Source organism: Loxodonta africana, chromosome 20 (genome assembly GCF_030014295.1).
Source record: "Loxodonta africana isolate mLoxAfr1 chromosome 20, mLoxAfr1.hap2, whole genome shotgun sequence".
Lineage (NCBI taxonomy): Eukaryota > Metazoa > Chordata > Mammalia > Proboscidea > Elephantidae > Loxodonta > Loxodonta africana.
In genome coordinates, this window is record NC_087361.1 from 7552134 (window position 1) to 7573312 (window position 21179).

Below are 21179 nucleotides of genomic sequence, written 5' to 3' on the forward strand. Positions count from 1 at the left end.
GGCAACTATCTTAACACAATCACAAAGTGATATCTGACTGCTTGATTTATTATGAAAGTGAAGGAAAAATGATTCACAGTGACAAAAAAAGTGAAAACAGACAACGGTTTCTGAGAAACACATGTTGTGGGAGTTCAAGTCTCCCACATATCAACAGTGTCATCACTATTTTGATGTAAAGTCAATATTCATAATAACAACTCTGAGTTGTTCATAAACCACTGAATTCAATTTGAAATTCATGTTTAAAAAGCCAAATGTCTCAAATACATTTGTGATAGGCCTGCATCCAAAACATTTAACTAAAATGAAAATTCTTGGGGCTTAAGTAAGAAGGCTGAAGTTCTCTGGGAACTGAAATCAGTAATTTAGTCATCTTCCCTGAGAGCTCAAGAGAGATAAGATATTAAACTAATTTAGGTGGCCCATCAAGAGTCAAAATTAACAAGAAAAAATGAAGAAATGGTTTTTAGGTTCTCCTTCAGCAGCATCTATGCATGGAATATATGAAGAGATCTGAAAAATTCCTGGCCAAAAAAAAAAAAAAATGAGGCTCTAAATATAAAGAGTTGGTGGGCAGTTTTGCCAAGTTACGCTAATTTCTAGTCTACTAAAGTCATGTAGCAAAACAGTTGGGCCCATACTCACTTCCTCTTACATAGCATGTGTACTACTACTTTGCTTTAAAAATTCTGTGATATTTTATCAATGCGACCATAGTTATTAACAGAGTGTTACAGTCTTTGGTTCTTTGGTCCATACAAGCTTGGGTCCACAAATATTTTCTAAAATTCTTTTTTTCTTTCAGTAAAATAAAACTGTAGGGAAGCTAGGGAAACTTGATTTTAAAATGCTTAAAGTTTAGTCCTCTTTACATTGTTATTCTTATCCCTATTTGGAAGAGAGATCTACAGTGAGTATTGTGGAGAAAATGGTAATACCTATTGCATTTCCTTGAGTTATTTTCTCCTTAAACTTTCATTTCAACCTTCCATATTAACTACACTTTTCATATGTAATTTTCTTTTATATTAGATTGTAACAATCGATGGGTATTAGCTGAAGGACTGACCATAAAGGAGGACACATACTCTTTTGGCATAATTGCATATTGATTTTAAAGTGTTTTTTAAAGCTTTATGTGAATTATGTCTTAATATGATTCAAGAATTCATAACCAAGTATAGAATTTAAAGGAAAAGTAATCCCACAAATTTATTTGCATTATTAAAGTAATTTAGTCAAGGGCACCAATTTAAGCCAAATTTTGCTTCTGAACATTCTTGACTAAATTTCTCTAAAATCACTTCAACTGAATGTTTATCAAATGACAGAACCATGCCTTATTTCATTGTCTTCTTCCTTGCTGACACAGCTGTCTTAACTCAAGTAGCTAGACACTACCATATCACAGGGCCGCACCGCAGTTGTTTAAAATCAGGAAATAAGTGAATTAAAAAAGTAAATCTGATAGTACATTACAGGGTGTGTGTGTGTGTGTGCACGCGCGCACCCGTGTCTGGGTTGGGGGAACGTGCAGCCGACACCCAGACTTCACTTCTTAGCAGAATGTGGTATGCCTATAGCTACAGCAATGGTATATAATGCTAAGATTCAAATGATTTATTTTTTCACCAAATAGATTGTAGGGTTTTCACTAATATCCTTTGAGGTCTTACCATATATAATTAAAGTTAGGCTACATTTAATATTCAGTGCAACTTGAAACATTTCAGAAGATAGCAGTCTTAACTCTTTTAGTTTTGTATTAGCTGGAGATGTCATATAGTAGATTCGCATGTCAGGGTAGAAGGAAATTGTGGCAAGGAGATGGAGTGTTATCAGGAAGAAATATACTAAAATAAACATCTCCTCTTGCTTTATTACCCAGGCTATTGTTAATGAAGGTTATTAACATCAGCTTTTGGAGAAACTAGAAATCAGCAATTTGCTAAACTACATCTACTTTGGTATCTAGCCATCTCCCAGCCAGGTGAAGACGTAGGGATGAATGCAAAATTCCTGTTATATTACCCACAATGTATGAATGTTACTATCAAAAACCAGACAGAGGCCAGCTCAATGTGCTACGGGAGGAGAGCAAAGAAGGGGAGATGCACTGGTTACCTTGATTCAAAAGGGCTTCCGTCAGCACGTTGTGAGCCATCACCCCTCATAAATCCTGAGGTACTTTAAGTAAACCGTTGTGTGTGTGCAGTCACAGTGTACTGTCCTCATGGCATGGGAAACGCATTTACATACTTAAAAAGTCAAAATAAAATGCACAGCGTAGGTCCCATTTGTAAACAGGTCATTTTCTACTTCCTTGCGGACCCCCCACCCCAAAAAAAATCCACACCATTTACTTGTAGGTTGAACAACTTTGCAGAAGGGAAGATGCTCAATTCTGATTAAACCTGGACAAAAGTATTCAGATTAAACATACCCAAATAAACCAAACCAAACCTGTTGCCACTGAGTTGATTCCGAATGATGGTGACCCTACAGGGCAGAGTAGAACTGCCCCATAGAGCTTCCAAGAAGCAGCTGGTGGATTCAAACTGCTACCTTTTTGGTTAGCAGCCGAGAAGCTCTGAAGCGACTGTGTGTGAAGCCAACAAACATGGCCTCTCACCATGGGAAGAACTGGTCTACAGGTACGGGAGACTCCCCAGCATGGGGACAGTTTTTGTTTTAACACCACAGAATAAAGGACTAAGATTAGCCTGGCTTGTGGTTTTCAAATAGTTTTTCAGAGTTGGAGCCCTTCCTTTTTCTCTGAACAAATTAGCATGATGATCTCTGAAATACTGACTTGATGGATGGCTTAGCTGAGCAGCACAGCAGCTCCTTGCCTTCCCCAACCCTCTTCATTGGCTCCTGAAGAGGATCCAGCAACAAGGTGGGACTAGCCCTATCTGGTCAAAGCGCTCATTATACCCACGAGGGGCTCTTGGCCCCAGACTGGCCAAGTGATTGCCCAAGTTGAGAAAACTGCAGCAGATCTAAAAGTCCTGGCTCTCCCAATGACCAGCTCCGTGATTTGTTCATTATATCACAGCTGGCCGTTTGGTTCTCCAGGACCCATTTGACCTCTAAGCCTTTTGCACAATCACTGGAATGAATCTTTGGAGACTTTTAAAGGTCTACTCTCATTTAAGAATAGTTTTATTAACCTCAAGTGTGCACTAAATGCAACCAAGAACTAAATGATTTTGATGCCATTCAATTACAAAAAAACAAAAAAGCTTCCTTAGTAGTGGCAGCGTTACTTTGTGGATTTGGACTGCTTTATGGGCATGACTTCTTGTTTCTGAGGTATAGCTTAAAACTAAACAAACAAAGCTGCATCAGAGGTAACAGAGTCATCGGTCACGGCCTCTAGTTTGAATAAAAACAGTCTGACTTTGCCCCTGACGATGGCCCTCCGCAGCAGGCTGCTCTGTGATTGGCTCACAGTAACCATCCTTGGGTCTGTGGTACAGGGTGCATGTTGCTAGGTGATTCACCAGAGCGAAACAGAGGACTGACTGATGAGCCCAGTAACTCTCAAGTGACGGCAATATATACACGCAGAGAATAAAAGCCTCCCTGTCACAGCTGTTGTTTGCTTTACAAAAAGTCACCTAAAGTAAATTAAATTATTTTTATAAAAGCAAGCCCCCTATATGCTCTTGCAAACACTGTCTTTTTTTTTTTTATGCTGCTCATTTTATCAGATTTGGAGGGTCTCACAATTTGTGGTATAAAACACCATTTTCAAGAGTGTGTAACTTGTCTATTTAAATTCTCCCTGGCTCAGAGCCTGGAATGCAAATTCCGTTTCTGAGAATCACTTTGTTTTCAACACTCAAAAGCGAAGCGGGTAGGGGGTGCGGGCGGTATGCGGGGTGTGAGTTTGTTTTCACACTCACAGGAATCCTCTGTACTCCAAAACAGCTTGCAAATTGTACTGAATTAGACCAACTGAAACTCTCCTTTTCAGATTGCTGCAAGACACTTTTAAAAAAGAATATTTGGAAAACCCTCACAAGAGATTCTTCCGAATGAAATAACCTGAATTTTCTCAACATCGGTGTATGCTATCTTGATAATCTGTAGTTTTAACTGGAAACAAAAAACCCATCAATGACAAGGGAATGCCCATAATCACTGGAGTGCTTGACTTAATCTCTGTATCAACCGTGGGGCATTCCTGACATCTGTTTATACTTACGACATCATGGCCTATTAAAAAAAAAAAAAGTGTGAGGGATTGTTCTCTTTTAGAAAGAACGTCCTGAGCGGCGCACCATTTTTCTTCCTAAAAACGTCAAAGCGAAGTGAAAGAAAAGAAAGAAAAAATACACGGGCCACTAACAAATAGGCGATGCAGGTTTGGGGGGCTGTTTAATGAAGGAGGCACACCAGGCAAACACCTGGTACTTCGTTTGATTCATAAAATGGTTGCGAAGGGTAGATGGTTTCTGGAAAGGGTCTTCCAAACTGAAAGGTAATCAACTGAAACACAGAATATGCTTTTACAAGGTTCTTCTAGAGAACAAAGGTTTCCTTTGGTAGCCCAAGCACTCTTTGAATCTGCGTCACGAACCCCTAGGAGCTCTGAAGGCGATATAAATACTTAGGGGGCACTCCTGCTTGGTTGTATAGGCTATGACAAGAGAAACTGCCATACTCCATGGTTATACCTGCTGCAGTCGGAAGGCCCTCTGGGTTTCTTCATTCCCTATTTATTTTAATAACTTCTAGTTGCTGTCAAGTTATCAGAAAGCAGAGAGAAAAAGTTGAAAGCGAGACCTTCTTCCCTAATTAAAAAAGACTGGCATTCTGAAACTGTTGAGGCCTATTTTTTCTCCCATAATTTCTAAAATTTTATGAGGTAACTGAGGTGGGACTTTTTATCTGAATTTTAAAAGATAAAATGCTTTAATTGGAACTTCTCAAGTCATTCATTTGCATAGTTATTTGCACAGTAACGTCAACTATATATTATCATTAGGCAAAGTAACTTTGCCATAATGACTACAGTAATTATTCCAAATTTCTTCTACAACTTTCTCCTATTTTTTTTCTCCTTGGTGTATCCGCATGTGAACGTCTTTATTTTGGGGCGATTCTCTAAACTGAATACTTTAAAGAACTAAATTAGCAAGGATTTAAGTTCAGAAGTTAAATATATGCGTACTTGTTTATTAAATTGAAAGCTTAGATATCGAAATCATAGTTTGGATTTGCCTATATGTGATGCCTTTTAAATATCAAAAATTGCAACCTCATACAGTTCCTCTTAATACATATATACATATAAAATACATGTATGATTACATATGTATGTATAATCATCTGGAAACCCTGGATTACATATGTATGTATAATCATCTGGAAACCCCAGATTACATATGTATGTATAATCCTCTGGAAACCCCAGATTACATATGTATGTATAATCATCTGGAAACCCTGGATTACACATGTATGTATAATCATCTGGAAACCCTGGATTACACATGTATGTATAATCATCTGGAAACCCTGGCGGCGCAGTGGCTAAGAGCTACAGCTGTTAACCAAAAGGTCAGCAGTTTGAGTCTGCCAGGCGCTCCTTGGAAACCCTACGAGGCAGTTCTACTCTGTCCTACAGGGTCGCTATGGGTCGGAATTAACTCGACGGCAACTGGTTACAGTTACGTATTAAAAAAAAAAACCAGAAAACAAACTTGTTGCTATCACATTGGTTCCGACCCATAGTGACCCTATAGGACAGAGCAGAACTGCCCCATAGGGTTTCCAAGGAGTGGCCAGTAGATTCACACTGCTGACCTTTTTTGGTTAGCAGCCGAGCTCTTAACCGCTGCGCCACCAGGGCTCCTATCCATCAACGTTCATATCACAGAACATTTATTTGTCTATGTCAGTGAAATGTAAAGCTCACGTGGCAGTTACCACTAAGGAGTACCCCTTTGTTGCACGAAATTTTACCCAACAAAACAACAGAGAGCACTCTTCCAGTTCCTCTCTGCAAACCTCCTATCTAAATTTCAGGCTTCTTGTTTTCCTGGCTGACAGGGTGCGTGAGCACAGTGAATATCTCCAGAAGTTCTCTTGTATAGATGCCTGCTGTGGAGCTGCTGGAGTTCAGTCTTCTTCCTAAAGAACATTTTCTAGGACCAGCCATCAATCCTACTTAGCAGTTATACTGCGGACTACTTACTGAACACCTTGACTACCGTAGGTGCCTCAAACACGTCGTCCTCAGTTACCAGCATGCACACAAATCTCTTCTCGTCACTGATCCTTGCGTTAGTGATAGACAAAGTGTAGTTTTCTGAGAGGCTCAATCTGTCTTTGTATTCGGGTACATCGTCGTACTGCACATTTTTCTTGGTAGAGGACCTGAAGGCAATAAATACTGGGGAGCCATCGGGATTTTCCTAAAAATTGAAATAATAATACATTTTAAAAACAAACACATTCAGATGTTTCAGAATAACAAAATTTCCGTGGCCATATTCTTCCACCAATATTTTTATATTTTGTCAAAGAAGAATATGGTTTCCAAGGAGCGCCTGGTGGATTCAAACTGATGACCTTCTGGTCAGCAGCTGTAGCTCTTAACCACTATGCCATCAGGGTTTCTATATTTTGTCAAGGAAGAATAATTTTGGATACAAGCCTCACGTAAATATTTGGTTACTGGAAACGACTCCTCATAAGAGGAGTGGCTACAAGTTCTTTTACAGGATTAGTAAAAGTGTGCAAAAATAAAAGGACGGAGCCCTAGGAATCTCAGCTTTTCTTGTGTCTGGAAGACAGAATTAATGACTCTTGAAACTAGCAAGGGCTGGTCTTATGTCTAATATATATACATATAAAAAGATAAAAACAAATGTACAAAATGATCTACTTGGACTACAAGTAGTCATTATCTTTTGGACAATTATCTTCGGCATATTTTTAACTTTAATCCACAAATTTTCAGTGTCCACACCTTTCAGCCAAAAGTGACATAGCTGAGCTTGACATGTAACATTGCTTAATGAGCCTTCACGGAGGAAAGATACACGTCCTTGTAAAACAGTCATGTCCATTAAGCAACAGACTCAGATCAGTCATGAAAATCCATAGTTTAGGGATCTGAGGCATAAAACTTGGCTCTAAAGGCTTACATATAAAAACTTATTATCAAAATACAATCTAATTTGCATATAGAATTATGCCAAGAGCAGAAACACATACAATGCGTTTCTTCCTTTGCTCCCACAACAACTCTCTTAGCTAATAATCAATTTAATCTAGAATAGTGGCCAATCCCTCCTCTACCTACCACACCAGATCTTTGAGAAGACCAAACCCAAAAAGACAGAGTATGATAAAGCATGTTAAAGTGCATGGCAAATGTCAAGATGCTATGAAAGTTTAAGTTTTAAAAGTTATTAATATCGATTACTAAGTTAATCTTGAAGAGTCCAAAAGTTTTAGCTGGTTGAATATCGAAACACATCAATTATGTGCTAATTAAATCTTTAAATTTTCTTGCAGGTTTACATACAAATCCTTACCTTAAATCATAACTTTCACTATTATTTATTTAAGAAATAAATGAGAGTCATTAGTTTTTAAGCTCTTAATATTTGTCAGGCTCTTGCTTTGGGCTTTCCAAGTGTTAAGTGATTCTTTAATTCTCATAACAACACAGTAAATGAAAGTTACAATATTAGCTCCATTTACAGCCTAGGAAATGGAGGCAGAGTTTGGATAAAACATCCCAAATCACAATTAGCAAACCTAGGCAGAGCTGAGATCTGAGCTCAGCAGCTGATTCCGCTCTCCACAGCTGACATCTCCTCTGTCCCAGGACTGTGGCGGATGCTGGTGAAGAGGAGGTAGGTGTGGGGTTGGGAGGGCAGCACAATACAGCTGTGAGCCCCACTCCCAGGACGCTCAGTGTGACAGGGCAGAAGCTAGTCCACCCTTCTTCTATGTTTGCTTCCTTTCACTTTTTCCAAAGGTTCCAATCGTCTTCCAGGAGGTTACATTGAGTTAGAGGGGGTGCACTGACAATTTCTGCAAATCAAGACTGCTTTTAGGGCACGCAGCACCTGAAATGTATCTCTCATCCATCAATTGCTGAAGCCTTTTGCCTAACAGACAATTTGAAAATTGCCATTATTGTTTGGCTTCCAAATATCATTGTGTCAGTTCAGTTTAGGTAAAAATTACGCCCTTAGTTACAGTCAGGATTTTCCTTGATCGCAGTTTTTCACCACCTGCATTCAATTTATCTTGGCAGCATGTTTGACCCAACAGGTGAATTACGTGATAATCTCTCAGGACCTCAGAATTTTGGGGGTGCTAACACACTTTGCTCTCATAAGTCTTAATTTCAAACTCCCACCTTTACAGGAAAAGAGAAGCAGTGCAAATTTACCCCACCTGAACTGGTAACAGGCGGAGTACAAAGGGATACTTGCAGCCTCGCCTCCTTCCTCTCCCTTTGTATGCACTCACGCAAGCGTGGAGTGTTCCCGTTTGTCAGCCTCCAGGTCACAGCAGTTTACATTTCTCAAGCAACTACCACATGCCAAGCATTAGGTCAGTGTTTCCATGGGCATTGCTTCATGCAGCCCTCAACAACTCTGTGAGGAAGAGTCTATTATCCTCATTTCACAGATGAGGAAATGGGGGTTAATTCGCTTGCCCAGAATCCCACAGCGAGTATACGCTAAAACCTGTTGGTCAGACTTCAGAACCCCCATTTTAAGACTGTGTTATGTACACCACCCGTTGAGTACAACCTTAAGCGCGTTTCCCAAAATGTGTTCTTCAGAATATTTGCTGTTAGAGGTGTTTGAGGGAAAAACTTGTGTGACCAGGTAAACTTAAGAAACGAGTCAAACTCTGGCCCTCAGACAATCTATAATGTACTTGAACATTTGAAAGACTCTGAAGGGTCTTCCAACAAAGAAACTTTTAGAAAATTATTTGACTATCAAATTCTTCTCCTATGCAAATACCTCTCAACATTTCAAGGAGCTAGAGAAAGTTTGCTCTGGTCTAAATGAGATGGGTAGTAGCTATTGTGTCCAGGGAAACATATTTCTACTTTAAGCTTGCAAATGACCATGGGTTTCATGTGGTCTAGCATTGGGAAATTGTGCCACAGAGATATCTTTCATTGATTTTGGTAATTAAATTGAGACATTTTATCAGTCCTAGTCATCTAACCCTTCCACATCCAACTACCTGGTTATCTATCCTCTATTTTCAGATCCATTTGCGCCTCCATTACTAAGAAAATACGATTTTGCTATCTACAAGAAAAAGATAATATCCACAATGTTAAATGTAAAAAGGATCCACAACGTCAACACAGTTCTAAAGCAAAACACCAGGAAAAATGTTATAATGCTGATGAGTAATTAATGGGATATTTGCTGGGACATCTTGGCTTTGCAGTAGCCACACCAGGCAAAAACCAGTATGTGGGGAAAGGCAGTCATCTTCCACTAAGCGTTTGCCTACACTCTACTGACTGTAGTCTGGAATCCTGCATGTTTCTCTGCCTCTAACACTTCAATTGTTAACTGAATATAATCTAAGAATTACGTGTTTATTGGCTTTATTTAAAAACAGCATTTGTTATGTAAGACTTAGGAATAATTCTTCTGGCATACTCAGCAGATTAATCCCAACTTCATACGTTTGTACTCCACGGTCAAATGCTGCCATGATGCTCATGTGAAACGCCCATTTACTCACATAAAAATTTTTATTTCAAAAACTGGAAGCTATTAGCCAAGTTCAAGGTCAGTCAAACTTACGTATTTCCACTTGCCAAACATGAGATTCTGAGGTACATCAAGTCGACAAGGCATGATAATGGTATCTCCATATGCTGAATTTACTGTATACCATCCAAGGCCTTTAGAAAAAAGGGAAAAAAAGGGAGAGAAAATGTTATGTGTTTTCATGAATTAACAAAACAACGCACTTTTGTTTATACCTGTATTTTTTATTTGCAAATATTGTTGAATATCTCTTCGGGAAAATTCCAAACATTATTAAAATCTGAGAATATGTATATAACCATAACAGAATTTTATTTATAAAAGAAAAAATGAGCATAAAAGGGTTACTTTCTCACAGTATCAGTACAAATAGCAGTTTTTAAAAATTTTGCATAAAATAATAACGTTATGCATTTCTAGTATGAAAATTTTTCATAAAATATTGTTCTTGAAAATATTCCCCTCCATTTTCTTTGTACACAATGTAACCTAAAACACACTTTGCTACCAAGATACAGAACATCTGTTAACCTTATCTAACCTTTTACTGAAAAAAATGTAAAAGGTAAATAAATAATTATATCACAGGGGAAAAATTCTTGCATAAGTATGTAGCATACTAATTGATGACATTTAATTTGGTAATAGTACTTAGAACTAACCACTGCACCAACAAGGCTTCTCAGGTACTTTTTACTTTGTTTTGTTTAAAATTATGTATAAAATTTAATACTATTAAAATTATATATCTCAAAATAGGTCCTAATTGGATACAGCCTGTGAAGGTACTTTTACTTTAAACCATGGAGAAAAGAAAAAAAAAAGGTATTTTGTCCACCAGGTGGTGCTAAAGTGCAAAGCTAAGGCAATGTGCGGCCATAAATAGACAGACTGTCTTATTTATGACTTTCTTTCTTTTTTTTAAAGAAACAGGACAGTGTGGATACCATCTTCTGCTGTTATCTATCAGTCACAGAATTATTGTGCACAAAAATTTTATATAAGATACAAATTATTAACTTCAATAAAGAAAAAAAGATACTACAATTCCTATTTTAAAATTCTGTGAATTGAGGAGGCTACTTTCCCTTTAAACAATTTCACCCCAGTGAACAAAAACATCCCAAATAAAAAACATGCATTACATGTAAATATGTAGCATAACAACTAGAATTTTCAGCATTTTTAACGCTGGTAAAAATTTAACATACAAAGTATAAGCCACGAGAATGTGTTTTTCACTTACTATTTGAGAAAAAGATTCACTAAAATTGCTTTTTGTACGGTCAGTCTCATAATGAAAAATTAGCGCAATTATTCTATGGATTGCTTTGTATGCCCTACACTGGAACTTCCAGCCCTTTTAACTTCAAACCATCAACAAGCATAAGACTGTCAAGGAAGGAATAGTCTCTTAGTATGGAGGTTTAGATCTGTGGTTGCAAACACGCAAACTAACAGTTGAGAAGATGCTTTTTTCCACAACACAGTGCTTGTTTTCTTCAGTACCTTGGCTCCTAAATGTAGAATTTACACCACGTGTTTTAAGACCTGTTCAACGGACTACACAGGTGCAGGTCTGCCAAGCCAAGGAAACTATTTTGTAATTTAATATTCCGTTTTTCATCAGGCACTTGAATATGTAAATAAACCTAAGATGATCCGAGCCTGTAACTTAAATTATGGCAAGAAATGCATCTGTTTCCTATCATTATATAAGCACACCCTCCTTTGACAAGTAAGGGTCATTTTAGGGTTGGCCAAGGGGTGAAAGCCACCGGTCACCGTTTAGGTATCAGAGAGGTGAATCCTCTGCCAGGTACGGGAAATTTAACAACAACAACAAAACTCCTTCTCCCCAAATTTAATGCTTTGCTCTTTCTCACGGATCATTTTTCTTTTCTCTTCCCTACAGAACCTCAACATGCTAGTTATCCACCAGATTTTGTGCTAGGTTTTGAAGCTGCATAAATCTTAGATACATATTGTATGAGTGAGTATGATGAAAGCCTAATTACCACAGGGAAGAGTCCACACATTTTATTCTCTGTATTTCCAGGACTGGTGCCTGGCATTTTTATTTAATAAAATGGAGCCTAATTTGAACGCGGTGGAGTCCTTTCCATGAATGATATCAAACTGACATCACGGAAAATCAGGGAGCAGCCAATACCACTGGACCCTGAAAATTCTTCTTCCTGCCATATGCTCTCTAAAGGCTGTGATGTATTTTCTTGGATGTGTGAGTAATTTGAATTTTGTCCTCTGTTTGGTACTCTCTGTTTTGACGAGAAACAAACAGAAAGCAAGCACATTCTAAAAGGGTTCAAGGGTGGAACTGCAGTAGAAAAGAAATTACACACCATACATGCTCTGTGATTTACGAATGGTACTCTGAAATGCCTCTTATCTTCCTCTTGTAATGACCATAAAGCAAAAAGCAAAGAGCTGTTTTTGTTCTTCTTTAAAGTAGTTGAAGATTCGTGGATTCGGTCTTTTAATGACAACTTAATATCCAAGATCAGCCAGGATGACATAGATAGCAATCCGAAGAGCTGACAAGCATGACGGAAATAAGATATGGTGACAAGAACGAGGGCGGGAAGGAGAGCAGCAAGTAAAAGGCCGACAGGTACCGACATAAGCTCGGCTCCACAGACACAGGGCAGGATGAATGACAGTAAGTTGGATGGCGCTAGGGGCCATAATCATGATTATTTCAGAAACAGTGTTCAAGTTTGCTGGAATCATCATCTTTCTCTTTTTGTTAAGAGATCCTGACTCTCAGGTTTATCAAAAAGAAAGACTCAAGGCTTGGATCTGTGGAAGAGCTAACTAACACTAACTCTAACGCTCCTCGGGGTGAGGTAGCTTCAGAGACCACCGGGATCTGGTGAGGAATTAGTGTCCTAATTTCTACAGATATGAAGTGCCATTGAGACCCAAAGCACCTGTCCACAGGGATGATCCTGTTTACACTATTCATAGAAGAAAGAGCTGTTTATCTTTGACTTGCCAACACTGAATTTAATTTAGCTTACCAGAATTCCCCTGCAACTTTCTCTCTGCAATATTGGTTGGTTATATTATTCATGGTTTTGCAGCCTGGAGACTCTTGGGCACTACTGCAAATACAGAATGCCTATAACGTCCTTCTGCAAAGAAGGTACAGGCAGAACGTGAAAGCACTGTGTGTGTATGTGTGTGCATTTGAGTGTGATACATGTTATATTCATGTGTATATGCATGTTATACAGACACTTCAGACTGTGCTGGAAACCTTCTGTATTAAATGTGTTATAGAGATGTCAAATATTATTATAAATTATTATTATTACCGTTACTATTGAAATGACCTGGCATACAAGAAAATGCAAAAAAGTGTTATACTTGAGGGTTAGTATATAGATATTTCAACATTTTTTAAATTAAAGTTTATTAACTAAAGAGTAAACAAACACAACAAAAAAACAATAGAGCTAAAAACAAACAAAACAAAACAAAAACAATAGAGCTAGAAAAGCTAAATAGGAGAATTAAATGAAAATACAATGAGGTAAGCAGAACTTAGGAAAAATCTTTTAACTGAAACAATCTTAACGTATAGAATATCAGACCAAAACCAGAAACCAAGCTTGTTGTTGCTACTGAGTCAATTCTGACTCACAGCAACCCCATGTGTCACAGAGTAGAGCCACTCCACCGTGGTTCTGATGGTTATCTTCACAGGGAGTCCTTAGGGGGCATAACTACGGTTAAACGCTTAACTACTGACTGGACAGTTGGCAGTTCAAGCCTGGCCGAAGGCATCTGGGAAGACAGCCCTGGCGATCTGCTTTCGAAAGGTCACAGCCTTGAAGCCTTACAGAGCAGTTCTACTCTGCACATGTGCGGTCCCAACGAGCCGCAGTCAATCTGATGGCCGTTAACCATAACAACAAGCTAGTTAGTCATGCGTTCTGTACACGGCAAACAATTTAAAGGGACGCTGGAAACAGTCTCTAGTAAAATTTAGAAGTTAGGCGAATACTTTTTATTTCTACGTGAAATAATTAACATTAAATAATGTTTCCAATATTGGTGAGAAATGCTGTTTTCCTTATAAACGTCTTTTGAAAGGCTATCAAGCTCAGAGGAATCACTGCCTTTGCATTGCTGACATACAGGCATTTGGGTTGGGGTAGCTTAAAGCTCAGAATCTGTTACTGTATTTCAAGAAGAATCACAGCAAATAGAACAGAAAACAGGATGAGAATTAGTCTATTTTTCATGTTCTAATTTTGCATGACTATAATTTATTGCACTGATATTTTAATAGCATCGCCATCCTCAAAAGCATTTATTGAGCTTTGTAGCTTTGCTAGGTACTGTAGAAGGGTTAAACGTGGTTACGACTGGCTCACAGCTGTGAAGAATACAGACTAAAATCCAGTTTTACATACATTTTACAGAGATTCATTTGCACAAATGAGTGGTTGGGGAGAGTCTCAGTTATGTAGTGCTGCTATAACAAATATCACAAGTGGATGGCTTTAACAAACAGAGATCTATTCTCTCATAGTTTAGAAGGCTAGAAGAGGGAGCTCCAGGGGAAGGCTTCCTCTCTCTATCGAATCTGGGGAAGGTTCTTGTCATCGACCTTCCCCTGGGTCTAGGAGCTTCTCAGTGCAGGGACCCCAGGTCCAAAGGACATGCTCCGTCCCTGACTCTTATTCCTTGGTGATAGCGTGTCCCCCTTCTCTCTGCTAGCTTCTCTCTTTTACATCTCAAAAGAAACTGACTCAAGATACAACCTAATCCTAGTAGATTGTGTCCTGCATCATTAACATAACTGCCTCTAATCCTGCCTCATGAACTTCATAACCAAAAAAGTAGTCCAAACCCATTGCCATGGAGTCGATTCCGACTCATAGCGACCCTATAGGACAGAGTAGAACTGCCCCAGAGGGTTTTCAAGGAACGGCTAGTAGATTCGAGTTGCTGACCTTTCGGTCAGCAGTCATAGTTCTTAACCACTGCGCCCCCAGGGCTCCCATGAGCATCATAGATGTTAGGATTTACAACATGTAGGATAATTAAATCAGATCACAAAATGGAGGAGAACCACACAATACTGGGAATCATGGCCTACCTAAGTTGACACACATTTTGGGGGGACACAATTAAATCCATAACAGGGAGGGAGTTGGCAGAAACGAGAAATTTTTCCTTAGAAATGACTTTCAAATTTTATTTTACTAATTTTGACAGTTAAAAATGTGAGCATTCCTTTTTGCTTTATTAATGTATTAGGATAAACAACTCTAATTAAAACATGTAAATATTTTATAAAATCAGGTTAAAGTAGGGTTTCTCAACCTCAGTACTGTAGACATTTGGACTGAATAAACCCTTATTGGGCCAGGCTGTCCTGTGTATTGTAGAATGTTTAGCAGCATCCCTGGCGTCTACCCATTAGATGCCAGTGGCCCCTTCCCCCTGGTTACGGTAACCAAAAATACCTCCAGATATTGCCAAATGCCCCCGGCACAAAATTGTGCCTCCCTCCCCAAGTCCATCTAGTTGAGAATCACTGGTTTAGACCTTCTACCACTGGCTTCTTTTTGTTCAACAAAACTGTGGTTTCCAATAAAACTATCTTCAGTAGAATAGAATTTTAGTGTGAGACTAAATAATCACTGGGTACTAGGGAAGGTGTGCAGGCAGACATGGCACTTGATAACAACTGGTTATGTTTCTCGAAAAAAGTATCATAACTGAAAATAACAAAAACAAAATTTATCTTCCCCAAAGAAGTGACATAAATTATAATAGGGAGAATTTGATTCCCAGTCTCTTTACAAATAACAAGCATTTGATTTTAGGAAATATACTTCTTCTATACAACCCAGCAAAAATTATCCACACTATATAAACTTTGTAAACTATACATACACATATATTTTTATTTAATATGATATAATATCATAGTTTAACTGATGGAGTGGGTGTGGCAGGTGCTTTCTAGACCTGTGACTTTATGATTCGTTGACAAAGTTATTTTATCTCACGATTCCTCTCATACTTTAGTTGCATTAAACAAGAGATAAGATTTTTATTAAAGCTAGGAAATGCACTGGAAGTAAATTTACTTTTGTGCGTGTGTGACACAAGGACCTGTAATTCCCAAGTCATATGGAATGTACGGCAGATGGAAACTAATGACATTTTGAGAAACAGAGAAAAGATTTTTTCTCGCTTTCTTTTTGTCAGTTCCCTTTAACAAACTTGCGTGCTTGGGGGCCAGATGAGGTTATTACTGAATCAGAAGTAAGAATACATTTTCTCAAAAGGCTCTATCTGCATACATGCCATACATTACAGGTACAACGAAACAACGCCTGCGAATAAGCAGAACAATCGCCCTTCCTTTCTCTTTCTTCCATCAGGTCCTGCAGTTCTATAAACGTATGACTTTACACCTGCTGGATAAATGATTACGGTGTGCAAAAACATTTAGAAGGCAAAGGGCCATCTTACTAGATTATAAAATACTGCTAGTGCCCAAGAGTATGTTTCGAGATTTGTGCTCTTTGTTTTACTTCCAAGCTTAGTATCGTATAATGATGTAAATCTTTACCTTTTTGTTGGTCTGTAGGTCAATGTAATAAGCTATATTATATCATAGAAAGATCTGCACATTGAAATTTTTAAAAAACAATGTCGGTGTTTGTGTTACCATGCTGAAAACTGCCTCCTCCATTTACCATTGTCTGATATTTCTTTATACCACAAGCATGAAAAGTTCTCTGAGGCTGGATAAGTCCTAATTCTTCCCCATTAGTCTAAGCTTTCCCCCTTCATCAGTTCTTGTCCACATCTACTCTGGCTGAATTCCTATGTATCTTTCAAGCCCTACCTCAAAAATCATCTATTTATACATCCGGTCATTCATCAAATATTTATTGAACACCTACCACATGCAAAGTGTTAGGTATGCTTTGTAGAGGAAATATGTAAAGAAAATACCAGTTCCCTGTCCTCTAATAACAAAATGGAATTCATATGAACTAGTAAACTAAGTGCTCTTGGGATACATAAAGATGGATCTCAACAATTGGCCTGAGGATGTTGGCCAAAGCCTCTTGGTGGAGATTTCATCTGCCCTGAGCCTTGAATTAAGGTTGCAGCAGACAGGACGATAAAGGCTGCTGCCCTGCTTATCACCAGGGAGGACTACGTAGAGCCACTGAGTGACACTTGGTAGTCTCTTTTATCACAAACTCTAATTTTTGTCACAGTTATTTCTACAGATAGATCCCTGATCTTCATAAGGAGCACATCCCAAGACTGGCAGTGTTCCCAAACTCATAAATGCACATAAAATTTCCTCAATAAAATGCAATAAAATGTGAGACCTCTTTGCTTTCATTTTATGTTCACCAGCAAACTAGCATTTGGCTTCCATTTGAAGCCACTTTTAAATTACAAGCAAAAATTTTACTTAGAAATAATTAAAAAGAAAGAGAAGTGATTTAAGTTGAGAACCCTAATTTTTACTTTTTGAGGGCTGTACTACAAATTTCAAAATCAGCAAATGTGCAGATTCTACTGCAATTGTTAGAATTTCTTAAGTTAAAGGAGCGAACCTCATGCCATCTCTGAACCCTCTAAATTATTAACACAATATGTGGTGTGCTGAAATGTTTGCTTTTATAGAGAGAAAGAGGACTTAAAGCTTTCTTAAGACTGCCAAAGTTGACCTTGAATCAAAAATTAAAAGCATAAGGTTGACCTTAAATTTAATAAAAACTATGGAAGCACAATTTGATGGTGTCTATCAAATTTGAGATGTTAATACCCTTGGATCCATCAATTCTACTGCTGGGATTCTACCCTGTGGAGACTTCTCCGGAAGTGCACAAGCGCTTACATACAAAGATAACTTAACACAGCATTTTTTGAATACTCAAAAACCAGAGAAACCTAAATGTTCATCAACATGGGAATGATAAAATAAAACATATATCCACACAATCAACCATATCAACCCATTGAACAGAAGCGGTGAGAGCCAAATAAATTGTTTTAACAATGTATTTTGGTATTTATAATTTTATTATTTGTATTTTCATTAATTTATCGACTACTGAGTGCCCACTCTGTTCCAAGCACAGTTCTAGAAATGATGATGCAAAAACTGCTTTCACGGGGCTTAAGCTCTAGTGATATATACTTATTCATGTCTTAACAAGTTTAATTCTTTATAAATAAAGGGAGAATTATCACTTTAATTCGTCCACTGTGATGCATGCTATTTGAGGGAAATGCCTACATTTTTCTCGTTTTGAAATCCTTTGCAGCATTCTGCAGGCTGCAGTAGCTCAATGATAACCTGTAATATGAAGCCCTCCTGTGCTCCACTGAAAGGAGCTCTGGACAATTAACCCACATGTTTTTCTCTGCAGTTAACATTCCAGAAAGCCATGTACTCTTCTTCAAAATTTTAGAGAATCCAACCAAGGGTTCGTGGTGTCTGTGGGGATTAGAAATTAGTTTTTAAAGTTGTCCCCAAAAAGCTATATTTGCCTTTAAAACGTTTTAATGGGACATAATATACATATAAAAAAGCCCACAGATTTGGACCTACTTTGGAAATGTCACTGAAAGCACAAGGCTTTAGGGTTTCTTCAGCAGCTATCCTCAACGGCGTTTGTTCTGAGGAGGAGATTGATTTTCTCACTCTTGTCCCACAGTGGGACCTCTGCATTACCAAGTCATCATTCCAAGATGATGAGTTTTTGGCTAGGTTCTACGTCTATGCTGAAAACCCTGGTGGTGTAGTGGTTAAGGGCTACTGCTGCTAACCAAAAGGTCAGCAGTTCCAATCCACCAGGCGCTCCTTGGAAACTCTACAGGGCAGTTCCACTCTGTCCTATAGGGTCGCTGTGAGTCGGAATCGGCTCGATAGCAACAGGTTTGGTTTGGTTTATGGGTAGGTCTATGCTAATATGCCCAGGCACAGGTCCCCTCGTGGGGACGAACTTACGTAAACCAATAAAAAAAACACTCGATGCTTTCTAAGTGTGTGTGTGTGGGGGGGGGGGGTCATACGTTGAACCCCAAATTAAAAATTTGGAGAAGTACACTGAAAAATATGAGAAGTACTTATGAATGTATACCTTAGATTTTTACAGTGAAGGAGACTAAATGCTTAAGCATGTTTTCCTTTATAGTATGTTTTGCTCATTATAAAAATTAAGAAACACGTAATTACTAATTTATGTTAATTGGATTCATAAAGCTGACTACATCCTACTCTCATTCTCCTAATAATCTAGGACTTGAGCCTGTGTCTCTAAGATGCCCATGGAAGGGGGTTCCTCCCCTCTGTTGGACAACTGATCGACCGGCTGGAATAATCAGTTAAAATAGCATTTCCTTCTCCCCATCCCCTCCTAAAGGAATTCACTTTCTTGCATTAGTTTTTGTATTGTCTGTATGCAGATTCTGAGGATTTCATTTGGGAACAAAGTTAACCAAAGGGGTAGATGGGAGAAACCAATACTGGCACACTCGCAGGTTAAAATAATCCAAAGAAAGAGGACCATATTTCTGCTCCATTGCTCTGAACATTTTCTCAGCATGAAAGGCCAGCTTTAACTATTTAAGAGTATCACTTCTAACTAAATGGTGAAACGACTGCATTTTCCTGTACATTTTACCATATAAATTTTATTAAAATTTTGAATACAATTCAATTATTTTAACTAGAAGAATAACTATACTGTATTCATGAAAAACACCATCAACAAGAAAGCAGGCAGAATGCTTCACAAAAGCCCTTAATTGTATCATCTGAAGTAATGGAAACTTTTGGAAATTAGACTAGAGTCTGTATTCAGAAAGAGGTCACAGTTATTGTGACATTACTAAATTTGTTTTTTACAAATAATTTAATGCCATGACAACAAAAAGGCCTCAATTTGAGAAATTTCAAAGCTGTCCTTGATAATCTAAACCCCCGAACAACAAATTCCTTGTAGCTTTAATATTCCTCAAAATGCCTTAGAAAAAAAAAATCAAAAAAACTTGTAGCCAATAAGTTTATCATTGTTTTCACAGAGAGCATCTATCTGTTAATAACAGCTTGTGCTAACGATATTACTTTACATTTAAAGTAATATTCAAGTGCTAACTGTATTGCTTTACATTTAAGTAATATTCAATAGCATTAGAATTACGGACTTACAGAATTTTCATTTATAATGGGTCTAGAAGATTACTAGGAATAACAAATAATTTGTTAGGGCTACTGAATAAGCAGATTGTCTCTTGCCTCTGAACTGGCTGAGCAATCTTGTTCAGTAGGCTTGCTTTTCGTATATTCCATATTAAGGGTCTAACTTGGTGCTAAAAATGTTTACATCCTTTGAAACAGCTTTTTGCTCTTTTCATTACAGGAATCCCAATTAGCATTGCCTATGTCTCCTGAGGATATAGATCTGTACAATCAAACACGGTACATAATAAAGGTTAAAAAGCTATTTAATAGGTTTTCTACATATTCAGTGCATCTTGCTGGCTGATTTCAGGGACTTAGATTTGTGTAAATTCCACGCTTTTAACTGACAGCTCCCTGGAGGGGCTGCAATTTAAGTTAAGGTCATAGGAAGAAAACGAACGCAGTTTACTACCGCATTTTCCCCCTTTTCCGAACTAAACTCAGCTTACCATAAGATTTGTTTTCTAACTTTGAAGAGGAAAGAGAAATAGAAACGTTTTCCCAAGATAAACTTCTTGAAAGAGATTGAATTCACAAGAAAAACAAAATTAAAAAAATTATACACAGATGCACACATTTAAGATAGCAGCACAATCCACGATGAAACCATCTTGCTGCCTTCAGAGATCTTGTTCTGCCTCAAGGACAGAATGACCGAGGAGCGCAATGCCACTGTAGCTCGTTCACAGCAGGAGCTCGCCGGACTAGCTCAGGAGTGCGTGGACTTAGAGAGACTATACTGTCATCTATTAATATTTTAACAATAACTTTTTGTACATGCCATTTTCCCTGACTGTCATTATCCTTAATTGATGAGTGGGAGTAAAAGTGGGAAAGAGAACACGATAATTTAGGAAGGCAATGAGTAGATACGAGAAATACAGGAAAATGTATTGAAAGGTAGTTTTTTCATTTCTAAGGTTGTCAGAATGTAGGAAAGCTTTAAAGATCTTACGAAATCTGGACATGAATTTGCCTCCAACTTTGAAACTTTTCTTCCTCCCAGATAATTTAACTTTCTCAAAGTTTCATCTTACAGTCTGAGAGGCCAATTGGAAATTGAAAATGTGCCTGATTTATGTTGTTAAATTAGGAAATGGTTTAATGATCTCAGACAAATTTGCAAG

At 38.0% G+C, this 21179-nt stretch overlaps 1 protein-coding gene across 3 annotated transcripts in view; it reads right to left on the reverse strand.

Annotated features, from left to right (window-relative positions):
- Positions 1–21179, reverse strand: part of ALCAM (activated leukocyte cell adhesion molecule) — a 203539-nt gene that overhangs the window by 39343 nt on the left and 143017 nt on the right. For all 3 annotated transcript variants that reach the window (XM_023559067.2, XM_023559066.2, XM_064273033.1), the window contains exons 2-3: positions 9822–9922; positions 6212–6431 (exon numbers count right to left, since the gene is read on the reverse strand). In XM_023559067.2, coding sequence (XP_023414835.1) covers positions 6212–6431; positions 9822–9922 — 321 coding nt within the window. The remainder of the gene's footprint in view (positions 1–6211; positions 6432–9821; positions 9923–21179) is intronic.